Consider the following 23605-nt stretch of genomic DNA (forward strand, 5'->3'; position numbering starts at 1 on the left):
GAGACTAACCACAGTATCATAACCTTTCACTCACCACCCAAGCAGAGAAGGTGAGAAGTCACATGTTATTGCCTCACTGCTCCAGCAGATAAAGAACCTGGAGCTTTCCCAATAAAGTTATGCTAGGCTCTACCACACAAACAAACCAATAACCCCACAAGAACTTTTTAACTGTTAGATGCCTTAACCTGGGTTTGGGTAACTATACCCAAACCATGGGTCAGGTGCACAAATAGTAGGAATAGCTGTCCAAGTGTAAAAACAGATGTAAGCAATTTAGCTGGCCTCTTTTTATAATGAAGACATTGAAATGGACAATTCCAGGGTTGTTTTCATGGACCCATTTTCAATATTCACCTTGTTGCAGGTGAGTCATATCCTAAAGAACCTGTTTTTCCCAATGTCTACAAAGGGGCAGTAGAAACAGTTCAAATGCTTATATGTGCCCTTGAAAAGCCTACGTGTGTAGGTGTGTGTGCATTCCCACTGATCTACCAGCTCACAGCTTGCAGACAGTTGGAAGGTGGATGAATGACTCAAAATGCTTCTCCAGTTCCAAATAACAACTTTTACCTTAATACTTCACAGTAATATACAAACCTTCTGATACAGAGGAATGTATTAGATAAAACACAGCATTAATCTTCCCCCTGTGGACAGGATGGACCAGCAGAGCAGGATGCAGAGAGCCAGACCTTGCTCTAACCTAACAACCAATTTCACAGCAAATCCTCAGTACAGATACACAGAGGCTGTCATCTCCCTCCCCATGCTGAACACAAGGCCAAGCAGCAGGACATGGTGGAGCAGCACAAGGACAGTGCCCACCTGTCCCCAGTAACGGAGCACACAGCTCCCCAGTCAGTCAGCCAGGTGCCCATGAGGGCAGTGGGAATGGTTTGAAAGGCATCTTATATAATGACAGCTGAGCCTTTGGAATTTTATTTCCAGAGACCCATAGTTCTGCTGAAAAACTAACTCACAACAGGTAGAATATAGCACAAATGTGGACCGGATGGATGAAGGACACAAGAAATGCACACAGCTGGCAAAGGGAAACACAGTCTGTTACTAACACAGTACAAGCTGTATTTGGAAGCTATTTCTGTCTTTCACCATTAATCCAGTTAATAATAACCTTCAAAGAGGATTGGTACAAAAGACCATGATAGCTTAGCTGTTTTAAGGCCAGTCCTTGACCTATTTTATTTCAGCTGCTTTATCATTACCTGTTCTGCATCTTCTGTGACCGTCACAGCTTCCTGCTGAGACTCCCGGAGAACAAGTTGCAAATGTGGTATTTCTGAAACATTCAAACACAAAAAAATTTCTTTGAAACTTTAGACTTTGCTTTAGACAGCAACACAATATTTTTCCAGGAGCTTCTGAGAGAGGACACACGGCTGTTAATAACACTTATGTAGTGGAGATATGTACTGTCATACGTATGTGGATAATGTGGGTTTGGTTTTCTTTAAGGACAACCACACAACCAACATGGTCTTTTAAGCAGCTTTTAGAAAAGAACAATTGTTGTCATACAGACATACTGAAAGACAGGTAATAGAGATTCAAGTTTTAAGAAACATTTTTATAAAGGAGAGGAAAGGAAGAACTATTGTATAAAAACGTTTCAAATTTCATTTGGAAAAAATAAAATGAGAAATTGTTATAAATGTACAAGAAAAATACATTCTAATTAATCTCAGTTCTAAATAATGTATTAGGTGATGGCTCAGCTTTTTAGCACAGGAGCCATTTGTAAAGCAACAAATGCTGTCTTCCCCAGAAGCAATGCTTTTTAATGCTTCTACCAACTTAGAAGCATTAAAAAACAGGCCCCATTTTTGTGAACATGTTAACTAGCAATGATGGTATGAAAAACAGGTTAATATACATGCAAAATAAAACTCAGGACCAAGTTAAACAGTTCTCTAAGGGGTACAAATTTCTGTACTTTTCACTTCTGAGCATGCAGCGAGGACACACATACCATCAACATACAGTAGAAGATTTTCTTCTGTTCTCCTTTACACACTTTTCTACATACAATTGATTATGCAAAACAGTATTTGCTAAGTACTATGGAGGCTGAGGAAGCTCAAATGAATGTTTTGTGAATTCTAACAATTGGAAGGTATCTGTGTTTTCTGTGATAATGGCTTTCCTTTATTGACCCATACTCTACTGTAGTCTTTCCCCAAGTGAACTTCAGACAGCCTCATACAACGTTCCCTTACGGAGCAGGAGGAGAGACCTTCAATCACTCCAAGGGCTGCCTCAAGAGAAGTTCAAGGAATCCATACAGATGTACAGAGAGTTACAGATATTCTGGTCTAATGCCCTGCTAAGCCCACGGAAATTAAGGCTGTACAAGGATTTCAAGAATTTTTATATTTCAAACAACAACAACTTGAAATTTGAAAGGGTTTGTTGAGGTCTGCTTGAAAAGCATCAGAAATTACAGAAATTACAAAATATAAGGTAACTATAAATCCTTATTTCATTCTACCAAAGTCAGGAATGGATTATGGTGGCAGATTTTGGCATCCCACTTTAAATAAGACTGACAAATTCACAACACAAAAAGGAGTAACAAAGTACTTAGAACCTATTGAGCAGATTTAAAAGATTTTTTTTATGTTTCGTTTAATATTTTGGTAGTTTTAAGAAAGAAATTACATCTCCCAGCATTTTAAGATCCAAAAAAAAAAGTAATCAAGCATTCAACACACCCACTGGAAACAGAATTAAAACAACAACACAAGCTTGTTTTGAAGTAAACATGCAACTAAACATGCATTGGGAAAGACGCTTTAAGTTAACATGACAGCGAGGCTCGGAGTCATCGCATTTTTTGGGTGGAATTCCTTTCAGTAGAAGGAGGGAGGAGCTGCTTTTTAAGAAAGCTGATTGAAATTTTCCAGGTGCATTTTGGATGTCCTAAATTGTAGCTTGGGGCATGATTCCAGATTGAAAGCTGGATTTCTGTGAGGCTTTTGATATGGTCTTCCCAACACCCTGGCTCCTAAATTGCTGATATGGGTTTGACAGGTGGGCTGTTATCTGGGGTAAGGAACTGGCTGTGTGCAAAGAGCTGCAGTCAATGGTTCAACATGCACATGGGAACCAGGACCCACAGAAGACCATACTGGGACTGGCACTGTTTAGTGTCCTGACTGCTGACAGACAGCTGGGGGGAGTGCACCCATGGCACACCTGCGGGTGACCCAGGCTGAGCAGCTGATTTTGCTGGGGGGATGTGATACCATCCAGAGGGACCTGGACAAGCTTGAGCAATGCAGCTATGCAGCCCTTGTGCACAGTGAGGTTTAGTAAGGCCAAGTGCAAGGCCCTACACCTGGGCTCGGGCAATCCCCAGTACTGGCACAGACCGTGGGGTGAATGGATTGAAAACAGGCTACAGAGAAAGACTTTGGGATTCTGGTAAACTAAAAATTGGACAGGAGCTGCCAATGTGTGCCTGCAGCCCAGAAAGCCAGTCACACCCTGGGCTGCACCAAAAGAGGTGTGGGCAGCAGGTTGAAAGAGATAATTCTCACCCTCTTCCCTGCTTTTGTTAGACCCCACTCAGAGCACTGTGGCAGTTCTGGGGCTCCCCTGTACAAGACAGATGTGAATCTGCTGGAGTGAGTCCAGAAGAAACCACAAAAATGATCAGAGGGCTGGAACATATCTCCCGTGAAGAAAGGCTGAGAGACTCGTGGTTGTTCAGCCTGGAGAAGAAAGGCTTCAGAGAGGCCTTACTGCAGCTTTTCAAGAGGGCTGCTTCGCCCTGAGATGCCCAGAGAAGCTGTCAGCTGCCCCATCATTGGACATATTCAAGGTCAGGTTGGATGGGGCTCTGAGCAACCTGACCTGGTGAAAGATGTCCCTGCTTAGGGCAGGGGGGATGGACCAGATGATCTTTATGAGTTCCTTCCAACCCAAACCATGCTGTGATTCTAAACAATGTCTTCAAGTTCATTAAAGACCTGCATCTCTGAGATCTTGGAACAAAAAAAGACAAAGATGATGTTCTTGGACTGCAGGAATCGGGTTTATTGGTGATTATTACCAATCTTTGAATGACAGGAAGCAAAATTAATCTATTTCTTAAAAATCAAGACAGCCTACTGTCATAGTGCACCAGACTGTGACGTAAACATGTGAAGGAGTCCACTGTTTTATAGTAAAATTCTAACAGGGCTGTGATATTGCTGCTAGCAGTCTACATGACCAGACACTCAAAATCAATGTAATTGTCTGGGTTTTTTTATATGTGGCATATATATGGGTCCTTTACTGTTTCAGCAAAAGCTATCAAAAATATCCTTCCCAGAAGTACCACCTACAGATTGTCAGCATTTTGTACTGGGGAAAGCTACCACTTTAGGTTTATCTTTTGTAGAAACTAATTCTAGAATGATTCTTAAGTATATTAAGAATATTAAAATAGGTAAGGTAATCATACAACCTTCTGTCTTCTGTCTTTCCAAGTTTTCTGTGGGTAGGAATGAAGTCTCGTTCTGGTCTTCCTGATCTACTATTTTTTTCTGTGAAGCTGATCCATCCTGTTTAAACAGAAAGGAGGAGAGAAAGATAAATTTTAATACAATTTATAAAAACATATTAGCCTTTAATCATTTGGTTAACTTTTTAAAAAAAATCAATTGTAACTTTTAAATTACTCGAGTTGACTTCTACTTCTTTCAGGCTTCTGTAGTCATAACACGACTGCTCATCAACTGAGAGAACTAACAAAAGCCTTTCTCAAACAATGCAGGATAAAAAAAGGAATTCTAGACATTTAATTTGGCTTCAGTTCCTAAATATACCAGAAAAATTAATGAGTATAATTTGAAAATATCAAACCTGCTGCTCTAGTTCAGAGAGCTGCACTTGAGGCTGGGATTTCAGCTCATCCTGACAGCAGACAAATTCTTCAAATTTCTGTAGAAGTTCATCTGACAGAGGGGAAAGAGGAGAGTTAAGGTCTGTTCTTGTCTTTTTTGCCACACTATGTCCATTTTACACATGCACAATAGTTTATGAAATCTCTTCTCTCTTAGTCACTGCTTCAGCTTTGAGCCATAAAGAAGCTGGAAGAAAATCAATTTGAAATAAGAGCTTGAGGCAAGATCAGTGTTGTTACTTTTAACACGGGTCTATGGGGAAAATGTTAGTTTGCTTTTCTTGGTTGTTTTACTTGCAATTTCAGTAGAAATTCAGACTGTGAAAAACAAGGCGCATTTAAAAAGGACTTGTGTAAGCTGACAGAAAAAAAATCAAACAAATCAATAGAATCAACTAAAACAATACATCCAGCTCAAGAAATCTCCATAAGCCCCAAAAGACAAAGAGGCTGGGACAGTACACAAGCAAAGAACCATATATGCTGCCCCACATTTCTGCTCCTCTTGCAGCTGCCTAAGACAGAACAGTGGAATCAAACTAGCCCCCCTTAGTTTGAGACAGCACCACCATTCCCGTGTCCCTGTGCAATTAGGAATTGTTACATCAACCCTTTCTTAAGAACTGTTATAAAAGCAAAGCCAAAGAGAAGGCAACCCAGTGATACTCAGGCCCCTGAGGACCCGCTCCACCCAACTGCTGTGCCTGCTCACCTCGTGGTCCATATGCTGCAGCTCCATGTCCCACAGACGGCACTGAGAGCTGGCCAACGTCCTGCTCCAGCTGCTCCTCCTCAGCCCCACGGACAGCACGGACACATCGCAGCTCTTCTTCAGCCACCGTGAGACGACTGAGCAGCCGGTTCTTCTCTTCCACCTCCAGCCTGTGTTCCTGCTCCAGATCTTTATACTTCACCTCTAGCTCAGCTTGTGCTCTTCTTGCCTCCTCCAGCTGTTCTGAGAGACCCTGCACCTCCTCCTGCAAGCGATGGGAAGACAGCTTCTTCTCAGCTAGCTCCAGCTCCATCTTCTCCCTGAAATCCTGAGACCCTCGTCTCTCTGCATCTAACACATCCCTCATGGAGCTTAGTTCCACTTCCATCTTCTGGCACTGATCTAGGAGTGTCTGTAAAATGATTCAGAAATTAATTTCTCTCTCAATTAGTTAAATACCATGACAAAGCAAAGTACCTCAATTAGATGTTAAGGTTTTCATTAAATCCTTTTAAGATACCTGAGTTGCAGAAGGGAGGAAACAAACATGTCAGAAATTTCCATTTGTTAGAAAGAACCTGCTCCACAGTTTGGAAACTGCGAGAAAGAAATGCTGGGAGAAGCAAGTCCTCATTGCTATGGTAAAGAAAAGGTAAGTCTTGATTTAGAGGAGGGGAATTTAGAGAAAAGAAGCAATAGAACAGTGACCAGGAGCTCCCTTTTAGAAGAAAGCAAACTTCCTAAAAAGGGGAGGAAGAGCTACAACAAATGAGGGAGAACTGAACAATTACAGAGTAGAATTAAAACAAACAAACAAACAAACAAACAAACAAACAGAAAAAAAACAAAAAAAAAAAAACAAAAAAAAACCGGGCAAAAGTGTGTATGTGAAAGGGGAATGCTGAAATATGAATCTGGAGATAACAGAGGGCTTGCATTAAGAAAAATCTCAGAAGCCTCTGGTCAACACTGACCAGAGACTTAAGGTGACCAAGAGACAGAAAACCTTACACTTGCCCACACTCCTGTTGTCAAACTTCCTCCTACTGGAGCTGTGGATGGTCAGCACAGCTAATTTCAGGAGGAATCTGACGAGGAGCTCCTTTTACTTTATGAGTAGGCTTCAGCCTCATGGCCTCAAGTTTGCACCTATACCAGGCCTACTTCAGACCACAGAATGCATGAGGGAAGTCAAAGACACCGAGGAGAAGCCAAGGGAGCTTCCCCAGCCAGCCGAGCTGGGGAATGAAGATATCCATGCCAGCACCCCATGATACACCCTGCTGAGCAATACAGCCAGTAGGGAGTACAAGTCAGCTCACTCAGGTACCTCTTTACCTCTTCTCAGTAGGAAGAGGACCCACCATCATGGGCCTGGCTGGGACACAGAGCAAAAGAAACTAAGTGGGGCACAAGTGTGTAAAAAACCTCAAAATGAGGTTCAGCATTAGACTGGCCAGAAATCATGCAGCCAGTGAATATGAGACTGATTCAGTGTAAGTCTCCTCTAAAGGGATGGAGAATTTTCAGAAGTTCAGATATTGGAAAAATGAAAAATACACTCATCCTCTATCTGCAAACCAACCTTTTAAGAGGTTGTGTTCTTAATCCTGTCTCAAGGAGCCTGTGTCTATATAGTCGTATATGCACAGAATTAATCTCATTCTCTTCACACTCCAAACTGATGAAGTGAGAGCCAATCCCACTCCACAAGTTGTGTCACCATATAAGCAAGTTCTCAGCAAGAAATACCAAAGAATAGCTGTTTCTGCTCTGATCTGGCCAGGACACTGCAGTCCAGAATCACTGAGGCTTCAGCAGCACTGTGTTAGGCATTTCTGCTTTTGGGGAAGGTTTGTGTATTTGGCTTTGAAAGTACAGTCAGCAGCATGGGTATGGATAGATGTAGACCCTGTCCATCTGTCCTGGATCATTAGAGCTGGCAACTGCAGCACCCCCTGTCTGGCTGTACCTGCTGTGAGCTGTGCACACAGACCTGCAGCTCTAATGCCTGACCCCGGGAGGGCAGCCCCAGCTGATTTCATGATGGAAAGATGGTTGCAAAAATAAACTAATCTCGTAACTTCTGAGCCACTGACAAAGGCCATCCACCACACACACACACACACACACACACACAGTGTAAAGCAATAAAAAGCATGACCAGATACCTGGTTTTGTTTCTCAGCAGTGTGTAACTCCTGCTGCAGCAGTTCTACCACCTGAGTTCGTCCTAACAGAGCTGCTTCCTGCTCCTCCAGCTTTCTCTGAAGTGTGTGCAGGTTCTGTGAGAGAGACAAGGCCATTCCAGCATTGGGGAGACCAGTGTAAATTTAGATTCCCACGTTTCATCCATATACCTTGTTTTTGTAACACATTTACTGCGATAGCCTGAATTAAGTAATTTTTGTTGACACCTGTTCTGGAGCCCTGGTGCAGTAGGAGGAGCTTACTTTGCTTCATGAATAGGGAACTGGTGCACAATAATGTAACACTTTTTTCTTTCTCACAGTTCTTTCTCTTTGACTGATAGTAAAGCAGCAGATTGAAACTAAGGACTCAAAGCTCCAACTAGCAATCCTAAAAACTCCAAACAATCAAAGCATCTTTATTCTTATCCCTTCTGAGTTACTTTACCGAGAACTGTTCTTTCAGAGCATTTTCGGTTTTCCTTCCTCCTCCCATGATGTGATTATTATATCAAATATACCTGTTGCATCTCTAGTTCCGTATCTGACTGGACCACCATCTTGAGTAATTCAGCCTGATGCTGGTGCACATGCTCTTCCAGGAGAGCTTCCTTCTCCTGAATCACTTCCTGCAGGGAACTCAGCTGAAAACATAAGCCACAAAATAAAAACAAACCAACAAGGTTATGAAGCTGACAGACACATAGGCTTGCTTTCAACATGCACCAGCATTCTGTGTGTGAGATGGAGTTTTCAGCTGGACAATCCTACACATCATCTTGGTCAAAAAGTATTTTTACTTGGTGTCTTTATTCTACTATTATGTGTATAACAACTGATAAGATTTCAGATCCCAGAAAGCAGAAAGCATAGAATTTAATCTACAAATACGTAGAATAATAAAATAAATTACTACTATAATAATAGTAATAATTTATTACTGGGCTTTTAACTGTATAGGATGCAGCCCAATTCACAGTTCAAAAGCTAAACCTGCAATTTTGAGTATTAAAAAAAATCTTTCCCTGCACACCCACAGCAGGACACAGAAAGGCGATGGCAGGCAGAGAAGAACCCAAATTCTGACTCAGAGGAAGGGACACCCTATCCAGGCCCTTCCAGGGACTGTTTTCCCCCTCCTCAGAGAGCCATCAGTCCCACTGTCCACGGGTGAAACCCACCTCTTACCTGCAGAGCACCTTTTGCACCAAGGGTGGTTCTGGCCTGGGGTAGAGGATGAAGGGCAGGAGAAGATCATTTGGGGATTGTGAAAGATTTAGGTAATGTTTAGAGGAGGAGCCAACAGCAGTGAAATGGATGGACCTAGGTGATTTGAGGAGGCACAAGACTGACAAAATTGAGGTAAGGGAATTGAAGACCAGCTGTGTAAGTATTGCTCTATTCCTGTTGTACTAGTCTAAGCAGTGAGGTGGGAAACAGACTGATGAATAGAAAAAAATTTCTGTACCTGTGTTGCATACTTGATTTCAGCATCTTTCAGATTCACTTTGGCTACAGCCAGCTGTTTCTTCAAGTCCTGAACAGCCTCTTCTCCCTCTCTGAGCTGCTTTTTCAGTACTTCCACTTCCTCTCTGTGCCCTTCACTTGTATTTTCATTTTTCTGATATTGCAAGAGGAAAAAAGTGGGAAGAAGAGAAACTGAAGAAAGTATACTTATCAGTATTATTGGTTAATAAATTAAATAAATTATTTTAAAAAATCCACTATAATGCTACTTTACTCCTGACTCCTAATCAGATTATTATTTTTACTACATTGCTTCATTTCTTAACTTTACATTTGTTTCTTTAAATAAAGTTGTCCTATGTTAAGTAACTATTTTCCCTATTTCTGTGTAGAGATGCACAAGATGCTTTTAATTGGGAAGTGTCAAAGCACTGGCCAGAGCTAACTGTCCATGACTGCTCACTATATAATCTAAGGCAAATTAGATTATTAAATACATTATTTATTATACGGCTTCCCTGATTTTTGAGGCTTTTTAACACCACAAATTTCTCTAATAACAGAAATAAAAACATTCTAAAATTAATTATAGAAGAATATTCTCCATGTGACAAAGGGCTAGACATTTTAGACTACAGAAAATGCCTATGGAAAACTCTTTAGACTACAGGATTATTAGCAATGAACTTCTTAGTTACAAGCAAAGGGAACAGGCAAACAATTGTCAGTTCTACTCCACTTAAATCCTCTGTTTATGACCAAGAAATGTAAACAACTGTTCACATAAAATGTGCCTAGGCTGTGTCTACTCAGACAACCTAGCCTTACAGTTGTCGACTCAGACAACTACACCTGCACTCTTCTCTCTGACTCTCCACCTGGGTGAGGGCAGGTCCCTCACCACCTGCCCCTGAGCAGACAAAATCTGCTCTACATTCTTATCTCAGCACTTCCAGCTACTGTCAGCACACAGTGCTGGGTATTTTGTACTGAATATATATAAAATCTATCTCTTCCATTTTTATTCGTGGCAGGTATTGGGTCAAACACCATCAATAACACAGGGATTCTACAGAGTATTTATGTCTTTAAACCCAATCCGAAAATACTATGAAGGCTTTTAAAAGTACTTATACATTAGTGTAATAAGAGTAAGAGGCTACTGTTTCTCAAAAGCTGTTTCACCTACAGAGAAAGTCATTGGCAGGAGGCAGATCAGACAGACAAAGAAGCTTCAGTTGCACTTAAATTTAGAAATAGAACAAGACAGAAAGATAAAGAATAGAGATGCAGGAAGCTCTAAGAAGCCAGGATATACATAACTTGTAAGACTGGGGCAGAGGAACTGCTGGGGGGAAGACAGCTGGATTAGTTAGTTTACTTGTAATTGGCTTTCAGGATTGATACTCACAGTTGGATTTTAATAAGACTCTTACGCTGGCCATTTCATGGAGTGCCACAAGTAAGGACAGAAGCACAGCCACAAAGAGCTCAAGCTTTAAAATACTATGTTTTTCCAAGATGTATAAGCTCTTATACCTGAACATAATTTATCTTTACCCACTTCAAAAGTCTGAGAGGAGCTTCAATTGTTCTGTACACAAATACTATCTGAGAGGAGGAGATAAGCTGATATTTCCATTCTTCTCAAAATAAGGCACTCTGCTAAAAGCCCAGGAAGTAATAGTACTAGTTAGATATTTAAAATACAGCCTTCCCACAGGGCCCACATCATCGAGAGAAAAAACCCAGTCTCTTGCTAATATTCTAATATTCTAATAACCCAGTCCCTTGCTAATACTTCAGCATAAGATGCAACTCTAACCTAGAATTTTCACCTTCAAAAGGCAGGGTAACTGTCTAGGAAATACCCCCATTACTCAAGACAGCATCTGCTTGGAGAAATAAGTTCATATAAAGGACTCTGTATCTTCTCAGTAGGTCTAACCTCACAAGAAAAAAACTAGTGCTTTCTGGGTCAAATACAAAATATTGCAGGTAACTGCCCTAACATAATTCACCCAAACTATGCTCTAACCCAAACCAAATAAGGCTGTGGCCCATACCATGTCCACTGGAGACTGTCTCAAGCCCTCATTCCTCTAATTAGAAGGCCATTTTTCTTAATGGCTAATTTACATTTATCCATTCATCTGCATTATCCTTTAACAGTTTGCCCATTTTCTTGAAGCTCACCTTCCTCATACAACTGTAGAGAAAAATGACATTTCCTCTCTGACTTTGGTTGACTAAATAACCAACGTTATTTAGTCAACCAAACTAAATAACGTCTTCCAAGTGCAGCTACTAACATGATGGGAAAATAAAAAGTCTCTTGCTGCTCTCAGAATTTATCTTTCCTGATTCCAAGTGAGCAGAACACGACAACACTGCACACAAGGCACTGCGACTCTCAATAGAATAGCTAGAACGGTAGGTAAAAAAGATAAGGTTTCTTTTTAAAATCTATACTGCACCAATTAACTGATGATCAGCTTTCTCTCATTTTGCCTTCTTTAACTGATAAATTTTAATTTTGAAGCAAGAACACTCACCACTCCTCAACAGCAAGTCTACACAAAGTCATGTAACAGCACATGGATGTTACACACACACTGCAGATAGATAAGCTGAAAAAGAGCCTTAGCACCAGGACAGCAATGCCAAGTGACACAGCTGAACAGCTCCCGTGGCCTTGACTGGTCTGTACAGCCAGGGAAGGCTGTTCATGCTTGACTGTGCAGTGGTTAAATTTTGCTTCGTTTTTCTATTATGTAAATGCTTGAGATTATCCAGTTCTTCATATATGAAACCAGATGGTGCTTTGCATTGAGAAAGACTCTCAATTTGGTATTGGGAATTACAGAAGCACATTTCTATGATTTTATGATGTGCTCAATCAAAAATAGCCAGCACAAGTCATAGAACGATCTTCACTTTAGTAGTCACCTCTGATCTGACAGCTCTCACAGGCACCTTTTATTGTTTCCTAGAATATGTTAATATTTTTTTCAATGTCTGAAATAACTTTTATGTTCTCTCGTTTAATGAACATCATCTGATGTCTGGAAACCATTCTGGACTTCTATCCCTTTTCTCTTCCATAATATTACAAACTTTTTAAAGAAAACATTGTTCTGCTGATTCCGAAGTCAAGTTTTCAAAAATTACCAGCTCCAGTGAGAGCTTCTACTTAGTAGCTTTAATGTCTTCATAGAAGACATTTTCCTCCCAGTTTTACCTAGTGTTACACAATTATAGTTTGTCAACCAAAAAACTTTATGGTGGCTCAGGAAGCTACACAACTGGAAAAAATATATATTTATTTTTTTATATTAAAGTTACTCCCTTCCAGTTTCAATGACCTCCTTGCCTCTTTGTTCTTGTACACCAGCCAACCTTTGCTGTACTGACATGACAGGCAACATTTTGAAACTCATAGCTCAGATAGACATACAGTTTCTGCAGGAAAGGGTTCAGCAACAATGGATTACCAAAGTTACGCAGAGGGAAACCAGCCCATGACCTCGAGGGGATCAAGCTGAGCACTCTAAGGGCATCTGCAGTACAAGGAAGCTGGACAGACAGACAGCACAGGCACAGACACCCTTGCTGGAATTATGAAAATCCTGCTAATAAGACAAATAGACCCTGCTGGGTCACTGTGACCTGAAACATCAGCAGTACCAGGACATCAGTCAAAGCTACATCTTTTAAATAGCCCCCTTCTCCTAACCTTGGGATATTCCAGCTCTTCTGCTAATGCCTGTGTAGGCAGTGGTGATCCTTTCTCTGTCAGCTCCTCGATACGTTTGTTCAGAGAGGCCAGTTTGGCTTTGGCTTGAAGTTTAAGTTTCATCAGCTTGGCATCCGCGGCCTCTCGCTCTTTCTGTAAGAGAAGGACACAAACTGACTGTCCTGACTCCAGTGCTGCTACCCAAGAAGCACCACTTTGAAAAAGCTACACAGTTTGTCAGCCTGACATAGTCTGTTTAACTCTGCCTCCCCAGTAACAGCACTATCTAAAAGACATCTGCAAACCAAATTTGTTCCGAAACACCACACATACCAACACTGTAGCTTCTACCCCAGCACCTCCTTTCAAAGGACAGAGCACTCAGGGACTTCACTCAGCAGTGAATACAAACTCAGTTTGACTTTCTCTGCTACATGCAGTGCCTCAGAACTATCTCTAGTAACCACACTCGCACCATACCTCAGGGTAGACAACATGTATCTTTGGGAATGTGTCATGAAACCACCGGACTAGTGGATGAGCGCAGCACAGGTTTCTCTGTGTCGAACACTCTGAAGCCAGGAAGGAACAACCTTGCACAAGATATTAGTACTTATTAGAGCCACTGGGAATCTGCATGGGCCTCTGAGGGCTCTCAGACAAAATGCTGTGTAACTTGGACGTAACTTATCTACCATAGTCTAAATTAACCCAAGCAAACTAACAGAAGATATCCTACATCTCTTAGGGTCCATCATTCAAATTCCAATATTTCTCTGAAACTAATGTCATTCGTCATGCAGGTATCTCATGTTCAAAAGAAACCACAGAATCACAGAATTTCTAGGTTGGAAGTGACCTTTAAAATTATCGAGTCCAACCCACGCTCCAACACCTCAAGTAGAACATGGCACCAAGTGCCACATCCAGTCTTTTTTTAAACACATCGAGGAATGGTGACTCCACCACCTCCTTGGGTAGATGATTCCAGTATTTGACCACTCTTTCTGTGAAAAACTTCCTCCTTAATTCTAGCCTGTATCTCCCTTGGCGCAGCTTGAGACTGTGTCCTCTTGTTCTGTCTGTTGTTGCCCATAGAAAGAGACCGACCCCCAGCTCACCACAGCCATCTTCAGGAAGTTGAAGAGTGATAAGGTCACCTCTGAGTCTCCTTTTCTCCAGGATGAACAACCCCAGCTCCCTCAGTCGTTCTTCATACAGCTTGTGTTCCAAGCCCCTCACCAGCCTCGTTGCTCTCCTCTGGACACACTCAAGCATCTCAACGTCCCTCCTAAACTGAGGGGCCCAGAACTGGACGCAATACTCGAGGTGTGGCCTCACCAGTGCTGAGTACAGGGGAAGAATGGCCTCCCTGCTCCTGCTGGCCACACTATTCCTGATACTAGCCAGGATGCCATTGGCCCTCTTGGCCACCTGGGCACACTGCTGGCTCATGTTCAGCCGACTGTCAACCAGCACCGCCAGGTCCCTTTCCTCCTGAACACTGTCCAGCCACCCCGTCCCCAGCCTATAACGTTGCAGGGGGTTATTGTGGCCAAAGTGCAGGACTCGGCACTTGGACTTACTGAACTTCATCCCATTTTATTCTGCCCATCCATCCAACTGTTCCAGGTCCCTCTGCAAAGCCCTCTGTCCCTCTAACAGATTGACACACGCTCCCAGCTTAGTGTCATCTGCAAATTTGCTAATGAAAGACTCTAAACCCTCATTCATGTCATCAATAAAAATATCAAACAGAACTGGCCCCAGCACAGACCCCTGAGGGACACCACTGGTGACTGGCTGCGAGCTGGATGCAGCACCGCTCACCAGCACTCTCTGGGCCCGGCCATCCAGCCAGTTCTAACCCAGCAAAGAGTGCTCCTGTCCAAGCCACGGGCTGCCAGCTTGTCTAGGAGTATGCTGTGGGAGAGTGCCAAAGGCCTTGCTGAAATCCAAATAAACAACATCTACAGCCTTCCCTGCATCCACTAGGCGGGTTACCTGGTCATAAAAGGTGACCAGGTTGGTTAAACATGACCTACCCCTCCTAAACCCATGCTGACTGGGTCTGATACCCTGGCCATCCTGTAAATTCTGTATGATGGCACTTAATATAAACTGTTCCGTTATTTTGCCAGGTACTGAGGTCAGGCTGACTGGTCTATAATTACCAGGATCCTCCTTTGCACCCTTTTTATGAATGGGTATCACATTGGCCAGCTTCCAGTCATCCAGAACCTCACCAGTGTGCCAGGACTGTTGGTAAATGATGGAGAGTGGCTTTGCAAGCTCATTTGCCAGCTCTCTCATTACCCTGGGGTGGATCCCGTCTGGTCCTATAGATTTATGAACATCCAAGCATTTCAGGAGGTCTTTGACTGCCTCCTCTTGGATAATGGGGGGACCATTCTGCTCCCTGACACCATCAACCATTCCAGGTGGGCAGGTGTCTTGAGGGCAGGGCATCTTCCCACTAAAAACTTAGGCAAAGTAGGCATTAAGCACTTCTGCCTTCTCCTCATCTGCAGATACTAAGTTCCCTCCCTTGTCCAACAAAGAACAAAGGCTGGTCCTACCCTTCCTTCTAGCATTAATGTATTTGTAAAAACATTTTTTATTAACCTTTACAGAAGTCACCATTCTAAGTTCAAAATGAGCTTTGGCCTCCCTAATTTTTTTTTTCCCATGTTCCAGCAGCCTTCTTGAATACTTCCTTAGAGACCTGACCCTCCTTCCAATGCTGATACATCCTCTTTTTATTCCTAAGTTCTTCCAAAACCTCCTTGCCCAGCCAGGCTGGACGCTTACCCCGCTGACTGATCTTCTGGCACACAGGGACAGTCTGTTCCTGTGCCCTCAAGATCTCTGTTTTGAGGCATGCCCACCTTTCCTGAACTCCTTTGTTTTTAAGGGCTGTTTCCCAAGGGACACTGAATAAGTCTCCTAAACAGGCCAAAGTCTGCCCTCCGGAAGTTCAGTGTAAGAGTCTTACTGGTGCTCCTCCTGACTTCACCAAATATTGAGAACTCTATTATTTCATGATCACTCTGCCCCAAGCGACCTCCAACCACCACATCTCCCACCAGCCCATCTCTATTTGCAAACAGCAGATCTAGCACAGCCCCTCCCCTGGTGGGTTCACCCACCAGCTGCGACAGAAACTTGTCCTCCATACATTCTAAGAATTTCCTGGACTGCCTCTTTACTGCTGTATTAAGTTCCCAGCAGATGTCTGGTAGGTTGAAGTCACCCACAAGAACAAGGGCTGATGATCTTGAAACATTGCCTAGCTGCATATAGAATAAGTCATCTACCTCTTCTTCCTGGTCGGGTGGACGATAACAGACACCCAGCAGGGTGTCAGCCTTGTTGGCCTTCCCCTTAATTCTTACCCATGGACATTCCACTCCATCTTCCTTAGTTTCAATTTCTATGGCATCGAAAGTCTGCTTAATATAAAGGGCCACCCCTCCTCCTCTTCTTCCTTTCCTGTCTCTTCTGAGGAGAGACAGGCTTGCACAGAAGACTGAAGCAGCATTTTAATCTTGGTCCTCAGAGAAAGAAATAGTACCTTGAACAGAGTTTCTTTTTCCTGGAGCAGGGCATCCTTTTCTCGAATCAAATCCTTCAGCTGAACAACTAGCTTTTCTGTTTGGGCTAGGCGCTCCAACACCTCCTCAGGTGCCTCCTCCATGCTTTCTGCTTCTGACTGCAAAGTTTCTACCTGAAACAACAAAATGAGTGCTCCGAAGGAAAAAAAAAAACTATTAACAGCCTGCAGCAGAGCATCCACATGAGAGCTTCAACTCCAGTCCTCAGTGCTGCACTCTGCTCCCTGCAGGCATTTCATGAAGCCTGTAGAAATGTACAGTTAGATGAAACCAGGAGGAAACTCAGAGAACTTTTAAGCCAACACACAAAAACAAAGAGTACCTTGCTGAACACCACATGAACAAATCTGAAATGAGAGGCACCCTCACACACTATCCATGGTCTCAATACCAAAGGGCAGCACAATGATGAAGCCTCCCACTATGACCCAACCATGATGAGCTTCCCTTTCTGCTACACACAATTACTAGTACTCTTAAAAATCTTTCTTCACTCTAATTCTAGTTTGTTTCCTGGGATCACGTTGAGATGTGGAAGCTGAGGAGATTATAGTCTGCCCAACAGAAATGCTGACTTGAGAGGTGAGGAGTAGAAGAAAAGCAGAGTGGAATGACAGCTCAGTCTAGTGCTCAGCAAGGAAGAAGCAGGAGACAGTTCTCACTGCAGTCTAATGAACCATGCTCCCCAAAGTAATTGTCAATAAGATCTGAAAGTCTTTAGATAACACTGTACTTACAGCAATGGATGGTTCAATAACTGCATCTCCATCATCCCCAGACAGCTCTTGTAAAACAGTACTTGCTAAACCTGACAAACGGCTCAGCATCTTGAGCCTAAAACAAAACCAAAAGTCAGAATACAGAGTCAAAGCTGCTATGAAGAATAAGCTCCTTTATGCCAATCTCTAATGTTAAGCATTCGGTGACCATGCTTGTAGGAATTTGTCTCCTATGCTAAGAGAGAAAAGCTGAAGTAAAACCTAAGGAAAAAAAGAAATGGTCACGTTAACAGGAACAGCCAGACCCTCTGAATATTAAAGCAGAGGATGTGCTGGTGTCAAGACACATGAAGATTCCTTCACTGCTCCACACGTATGATTGAAAAAATACACTTTTATACCAGATGCCAAGTCATCCTCATAGTTCATTCTTGATCTTTCTTAACAATGACATTACAGAACCACAATCTGTTCAGCTAACTGAAAAGAAAGGTGATTGTTAAATGATGTCATTTCTCTACAGGCCAAACATGGCCTGTAACATAAAATCAGCTTTCTGCTATTAAGTAGTGGAAATAATGGACTGAGCCTTGATGTTTGTTAAACAGATACAATTGTGTCACATTAGAGAGATTATGAGACCTCTGCATGTCACATACAGGACAGGACCTCAACAGAGGGGAATAGTCTGCAGAGGACATAGATTCACTGGCTGCTGCTTAGCATACCTTCTTTCATTTCCTTGAAATTCAGGAGCCAAACTAATCCAGCAAGTGGAAGTGAAGAACCAAAAAACATGTGGCAGTACCAGCCAGCAACATATAACTTGTCATTTTGAGGAGGGCAGTAAATTAAATTCTCCATTATTAACTGAGACCTCACTAAATTCACCAAATTCAAATGAGCCTTTGTATAGAGTTGCCAATCAGGAGGATAACAACAGGCTGGAGAAACAGATGGATAGAAACATTGTGAAGTTCAGGGAAGGTAGAATGCCTTTCCTATGCCAGGAATGGGAAAAGCATGAGTGGCACAGGCTGAGGAACAAGTGGCTGTACAACTGTGTTGCAGAAGACAAGCTCCAAGTGCTGATGGCCAAGCCTGGCACAAGCCACTGGTGCGCTCACAGCCAAGGTCAGGTGTACACTGTGCTGTACTGGGAGGACTGCAGGCAGCAGGTTAAGAAAACCAATTATTCCTCTCTATTCACACCTGTAAGACTACATTTGAAGTAGAGTGCCCACTTTCAAAACAGTGAATCAAGTACAGCAGCGAGCCCCTAGGATGACTGGGGTTTGCTTTATAAGGCATGTGGAGAGTGTAAGAGTGCTGGGCTTGCTCAGCCCTGAGAACAGCAGGTGAGGAGTAGGATACAATTGCTGCCCTCCCTACAACCACCCATAAGGTAGCTAAAGACAGGGTCACACATCTCTTACAAGGTCCACATAGGATTGACATGAGGCAGAGTACAGAAGTCGCAGCATAAGCAACTTCAATCAGAAAAAATGCACAGGGAAGAAGATAAAATACCGTATTAGGCTCATAGCTATCTGATCTCATTTTTGATGTTAGACATACTAAGAGCAAAGGATTTGACCAACTGAACTCCCAAAGTCCCTTAAGAATCACAGAATCATCATTCTAGTGTTCTATAAAAAGAGGTCACATGTGACTTTTGACATCTCTGAACACAAAGGCCACAGAACTGTCCATGCCTGTAAGTGGCAAAATAATTTGTACAATTACAGAAGCTCCAGTATTGCTAGCTGAAACTAGGCAAACTCATGTTAGCTATAAGATCAAGTTTTCATAATTAAAATTATCTCCATCAAATGGAATCTTTAAATATGATGTCTCTGCCTCATTAGAAGCAGGCTCCTGAAGCCAGCTACACAGATCCACTTGTTCCTGACCTCCCTGGTCTTACTAAGCAAATCTTTGGTCTTAGATTGCCACTTAAATATGTGAAAATATTGACACTGGAAAGAAGCAGCACACTACTCATCTGTAGCAGTCACCCGATTTTGCAGAAGTAGAAAACGTGACAATGCATATTGTCATGCATCAATAGCAGAAAAGAGCACATGAATACTAACCTGCTTTGTACTCCAAGGAGCTCATGGGTCTCCTGATTCAATAGTAATGTTTCCAAGGTAGAGCAGTCACACACAAGTCTTTCTCGCCATTCCTTATTATCTCCTGAGTACTGACAGGTTGCATGAACCAAGACTTTTGATGGAGAGAGAAGGAAAAAAAAAAAAAAAAAGAAAGAAAAAATGATCCAATCATAAAGAAATAAGCCCATCCTTGATCCTACACAGTACACTCCAGGACTGTTAGTCAGCCACTTGCAATACACATGAAAAGTGACAAGTCTGCTCTGTTTGGGAACATGGATTTGCAGACATGCCCTGGTTTCTCACACTGCAGGCACAGCATGAGCTTAGTCTCTTCAGCCCAGGGAATAAAATACTCCAGCAGCAGATAGTATAGCAAAAAGACATGCAGCAAGAGGCCAGGCCTAAAACAGGTTCCTGCAAAGAGCTCAAGGGGATGCAACTCCTCCAGAAGCACAGCCAAAATGCCAGGATTGCTCATGTTCTGCAACAACACAGCAGTCACTGAAACAAATCCTGGTGCTTTGCTCACTTCTCAGCTGCCCTGGGCAAGACGTGAGGCATGGAATTCCAGAACAGTACAGCTTTACAGTTCCTGCTAGGGAGATTTCTTCTGACAACATCAACTGCTCACTGATGCAGTAATGAGATACTCATGTGGAGACCTGGAATGTCTGGAATGCATCGTTAGAATAATAAAGTATTTATAGTTTTGTAAACCATCACTCCAACAATGCCCCAATGGGGAACTGAACCTGCTGTCTTGGCAATGGTGCATTTTAGAAAAGAGCCATCCAAATGCAAGAACGCCTCTTTCTAACTGTCTCCAACACTTGAAGAGGATGGGTCTGATCTTCCAACTGAGTATTAGGCCACAGCCTCTTAAAGTCAGAAATGCAAAATATGCGGCTGGGACCAAGAGAACCAATAGATGAATTATTAGAAGTGGTATTAGAAATACGAAAAAGAAGCAGAATCTAGGCATCTGCATGGGCCTCAGCACATATCTGCTTGCTAGGGGCACTACAACTTCAGGCATGCAGACCTGGATTGAGAAAATATTTCTTGGCATTTGTCCAGGTTGGCCACATTAACCTGACACCGCTCTCAAGCTAGGAAGCCTTGCTGGGTTTGGCTCACAGTTGACCACCTTAAAAATGCAAACAGAGGAACCATCTGCACCTATTTGCACGGATGTGGACATTAACAACCTGAACTCCAGTCTTAGAGATTCATGTCTTTTGAATTAATTTTTAATTTACATTCTCAGGTCAGCCAAATATGGCAAGGGATGTGAATGGGAAACAAACAGTGGTTCTACAATTCATGTTTGCTGTCTGCGTAGAGGAAACAGGGAAAACATGGGCCTAGGTGGGCCACTGCTCTGGAAAGCATCCCTTGGATCACATCTCTGAAAGCAGCACTGCAGAGAGAGGCTGGGGATTGTGGTGGACAACTGACCTCAGCCATCAATGCACCCTCCTGACAGAGTTCAGCAGCAGCACCCTGGGCTGCAGCAGGAGGAAGGTGATCCTTCCTCTCTACCAGGCACTGGTAAGGCCATGTCTGGGGTAATGTGTCCTGTTCTGGGCACCCCAGAACAAGAGGTGGGAACTTGTTGGAGAAAATTCAGTTGAGGGCAACATAAATGAATAAATAAAAGGCTCGAGGAGAATCTTATCAAAGGACCACAGACTGGCTGAAGGTAGGAGGTCATCTGGTCTAAGCTCCCTGCTCAAACAGAAGATGTGCAAGCAGCTTCTGAATATCTCCAAGGATAGAGGCTTCACAACTTCCCTGGACAACCTGGGCCAGGGCTCAGTAAGCCACAGAGTGAAGAAGCATTTTCTGATGAGCAAGGTAATCACCTGTGTCTCAGTTCATGCTCACGACCTCTCATCCTTTCATCAGACACCACTGTAAAGAGCCTGGCTCTGCCTTCTCTGAGCCCTCCCTGAGAACAAAACCAGGAACAGGCATAACATGGCTTTAAATTGTCCCAAAGCCAACAGCCTGCACAGAAGGCGGTGGCTGGCCTGTGCATTAGCCTCAAGGACTTGTGGCAAGAATATCCTGGTGTTATACAACGCCAAACGTGAAAGGACAGAGGTTATTCCGTGTTCCACTGCCTCACCCCAGTAAAGCAAACAGTGCTGCCAGAGACAAGACTGGTGCCCTCCCAGGCTCACATCAGCATATGGATTCCCACCTATGTAATGAACAGCAGAACACAAGGAGCCTTGCAGTGCTCAGGATGTGAGCCAAGATCCTTTACATCCTCTACCTTTGCTCAGCATTCCTGTGACTAATGAACTTTTGCTGGGGAAACCTCACTTTGAACACTAGAACTACAGATCAGCAGTGATCCAGAGGAGGCTCCTCTTCCCTGAAATACACATCGCTGACCCAAACAGTTGAAGCCCACTGCTAGTCTGCACAGCCTGCATTAAGCAGCACATTTCTATCCCTAGGTATCAGCCACAGCAAAGAAAGACTTGACAATGTTCTTATCTAATTCATTATACTATAAGTTTATTATACATAAATTAAGTTAATTTCTTGTATTTCCCTTCTTTTAAAATCAAACACGCATTAAAAGCACTGCTGCTATACAGAAGCCCTGGGCCAAACTTCTCACGCTGTGCAGAGGGGTTCCAAGAAAAGTCGGGAGGGACGGGAAGCACTGGAGCGCCGCGCTGGCTCCAGGAGCGACGGCGGGCAGCGCCGACGGGCCCCAGCAGCCCCGCAGATTTACCGGACCGCACGCCTCCGGAGGGCCCCGCGGAGTGCGAACCTCCCCCGGTCGGGCTGCACTCTCGGTACGTGGGGGCACTGCCGCCAGCGTCCCACCGGCGTGGGGAGACGGGGCCGGGACGCAAAGCCCAGAGCGGGAAGGGAGCCTCGCCCCGGCCCACCGCCCCCTACGGCTCGGGCCCCGGGGAGCTACGAACCCGTTCCGACCCCGCTGGCCACGAAAGGAGCCCGACCAGCGACGGCCGCCGAGAGCTGGGTGGCAGAGTCCGCGGTCCGCACATGGCAGGGGGAGAGCACCCAGGACGGGGGGAAGACACTGACCTGCAGCACGGCAGTGAGGTCAGCACCGAGGGGCGGCTCTAGCCCGCCAAGGAGCTCCCGACGACCCCACAGCAGCCGACCCGCTCTACCGCGCCACCTCAGCACCGGAACGCGCCGCCACCACTTCCGCCTCCGGCGGAGCCCCGCCCCCGACGCAGAGAAACCAATCAGCTACGGCGGTTGAAAAATAGACGTGACGGCCAGGCAATCGCGACGGAGCAGCTGCCTCGGCGCCATGGTTGTCCTGCAACATGGCACAAAGTAACCAATCCCGGGGACGCTGTGGGTTCCCGCCCAATAACAAGGCAGCGACTAATCAGTTGCGGCGTTTCGGGCCGGAGAGGAGGTGTTGGTGAGACGGAGGCTCGCACTGGCCGGTGGGAGACGGGAGCGGAGCAGTGGCCGCGGGGGGGGCGGGGCCCCGTAGATGCACTCTGCCACGCGTTGGCGGTGGGCAGCGCCCGAGGCGGTGTGCGGTGGTTCGGTCCGAACGTCCCTTTACGGCGGATCCAGTCCCACCACCCCCCCGCCATAGGCACCTCCCGCCAGGCCGTGTTGCTCCAAGCCCCCTTCAACCCGGCCTTGAGAGCTTCCGGAGATGTCCGATCCCAGGCTGCGCTCGTGCAAATGGGCGCTGTTGTCCCTTGCTCTGGTACTACAGCTCTTGACATAAAAATATTTTTACATGCTGATAGGCTGCAATAAGGTCTCTCCGGAGCCTTCTGTTCTCCGGGCTGAACTTCTCAGCTCTCCCAGCCCTTCTCCAGAGCAGAGGGGCTCCAGCCCTTGGAGCAACTCCCTGGCCTCCTCTGCACCTGCTTCGGCATCTCCAAATGTGTCTTGTTCTGAGGGTTCCAGGACAGGAGAAAGCTCTGCAAGTGGGGTTTCACCTGAGTGGGGCAGAGGGACAGAATTCTCTCCCTCACCTGCTGCCCGTGCTGCTGGGGATGTGCGCACTGCCAGCCCCTGTCCAGTCTTGTTTTCCTTCTCGAACTCTTGATCCATTCTCTTCCTGGTCTGTACTGGTACCAGAGGTTGCCCCAGCCAGATGTAGGGCAAGA

General features: G+C 44.3%; 1 protein-coding gene across 5 annotated transcripts in view; it reads right to left on the bottom strand.

Moving 5' to 3' along the window:
* GOLGB1 (golgin B1) overlaps positions 1-22687 on the bottom strand; it is a 42712-nt gene extending 20025 nt beyond the window's left edge. For 2 of the 5 annotated variants that reach the window (XM_059847704.1, XM_059847708.1), the window contains exons 1-12: positions 22545-22687; positions 19449-19581; positions 17371-17467; positions 16594-16746; positions 13020-13172; positions 9285-9437; positions 8338-8460; positions 7799-7912; positions 5628-6039; positions 4876-4967; positions 4478-4574; positions 1230-1303 (exon numbers count right to left, since the gene is read on the bottom strand). In XM_059847704.1, coding sequence (XP_059703687.1) covers positions 1230-1303; positions 4478-4574; positions 4876-4967; positions 5628-6039; positions 7799-7912; positions 8338-8460; positions 9285-9437; positions 13020-13172; positions 16594-16746; positions 17371-17460 — 1461 coding nt within the window. In that variant the 5' untranslated portion in view covers positions 17461-17467; positions 19449-19581; positions 22545-22687. Of the gene's footprint in view, positions 1-1229; positions 1304-4477; positions 4575-4875; positions 4968-5627; positions 6040-7798; positions 7913-8337; positions 8461-9284; positions 9438-13019; positions 13173-16593; positions 16747-17366; positions 17468-19448; positions 19582-22544 lie in introns of all 5 variants that reach the window. The other 3 variants (XM_059847706.1, XM_059847705.1, XM_059847707.1) reach the window with 3 other exon arrangements.
* Positions 22688-23605: the final 918 nt, after the last annotated feature.

This window comes from Haemorhous mexicanus, chromosome 5 (assembly GCF_027477595.1).
Source record: "Haemorhous mexicanus isolate bHaeMex1 chromosome 5, bHaeMex1.pri, whole genome shotgun sequence".
NCBI classification, from domain to species: Eukaryota; Metazoa; Chordata; class Aves; order Passeriformes; family Fringillidae; genus Haemorhous; species Haemorhous mexicanus.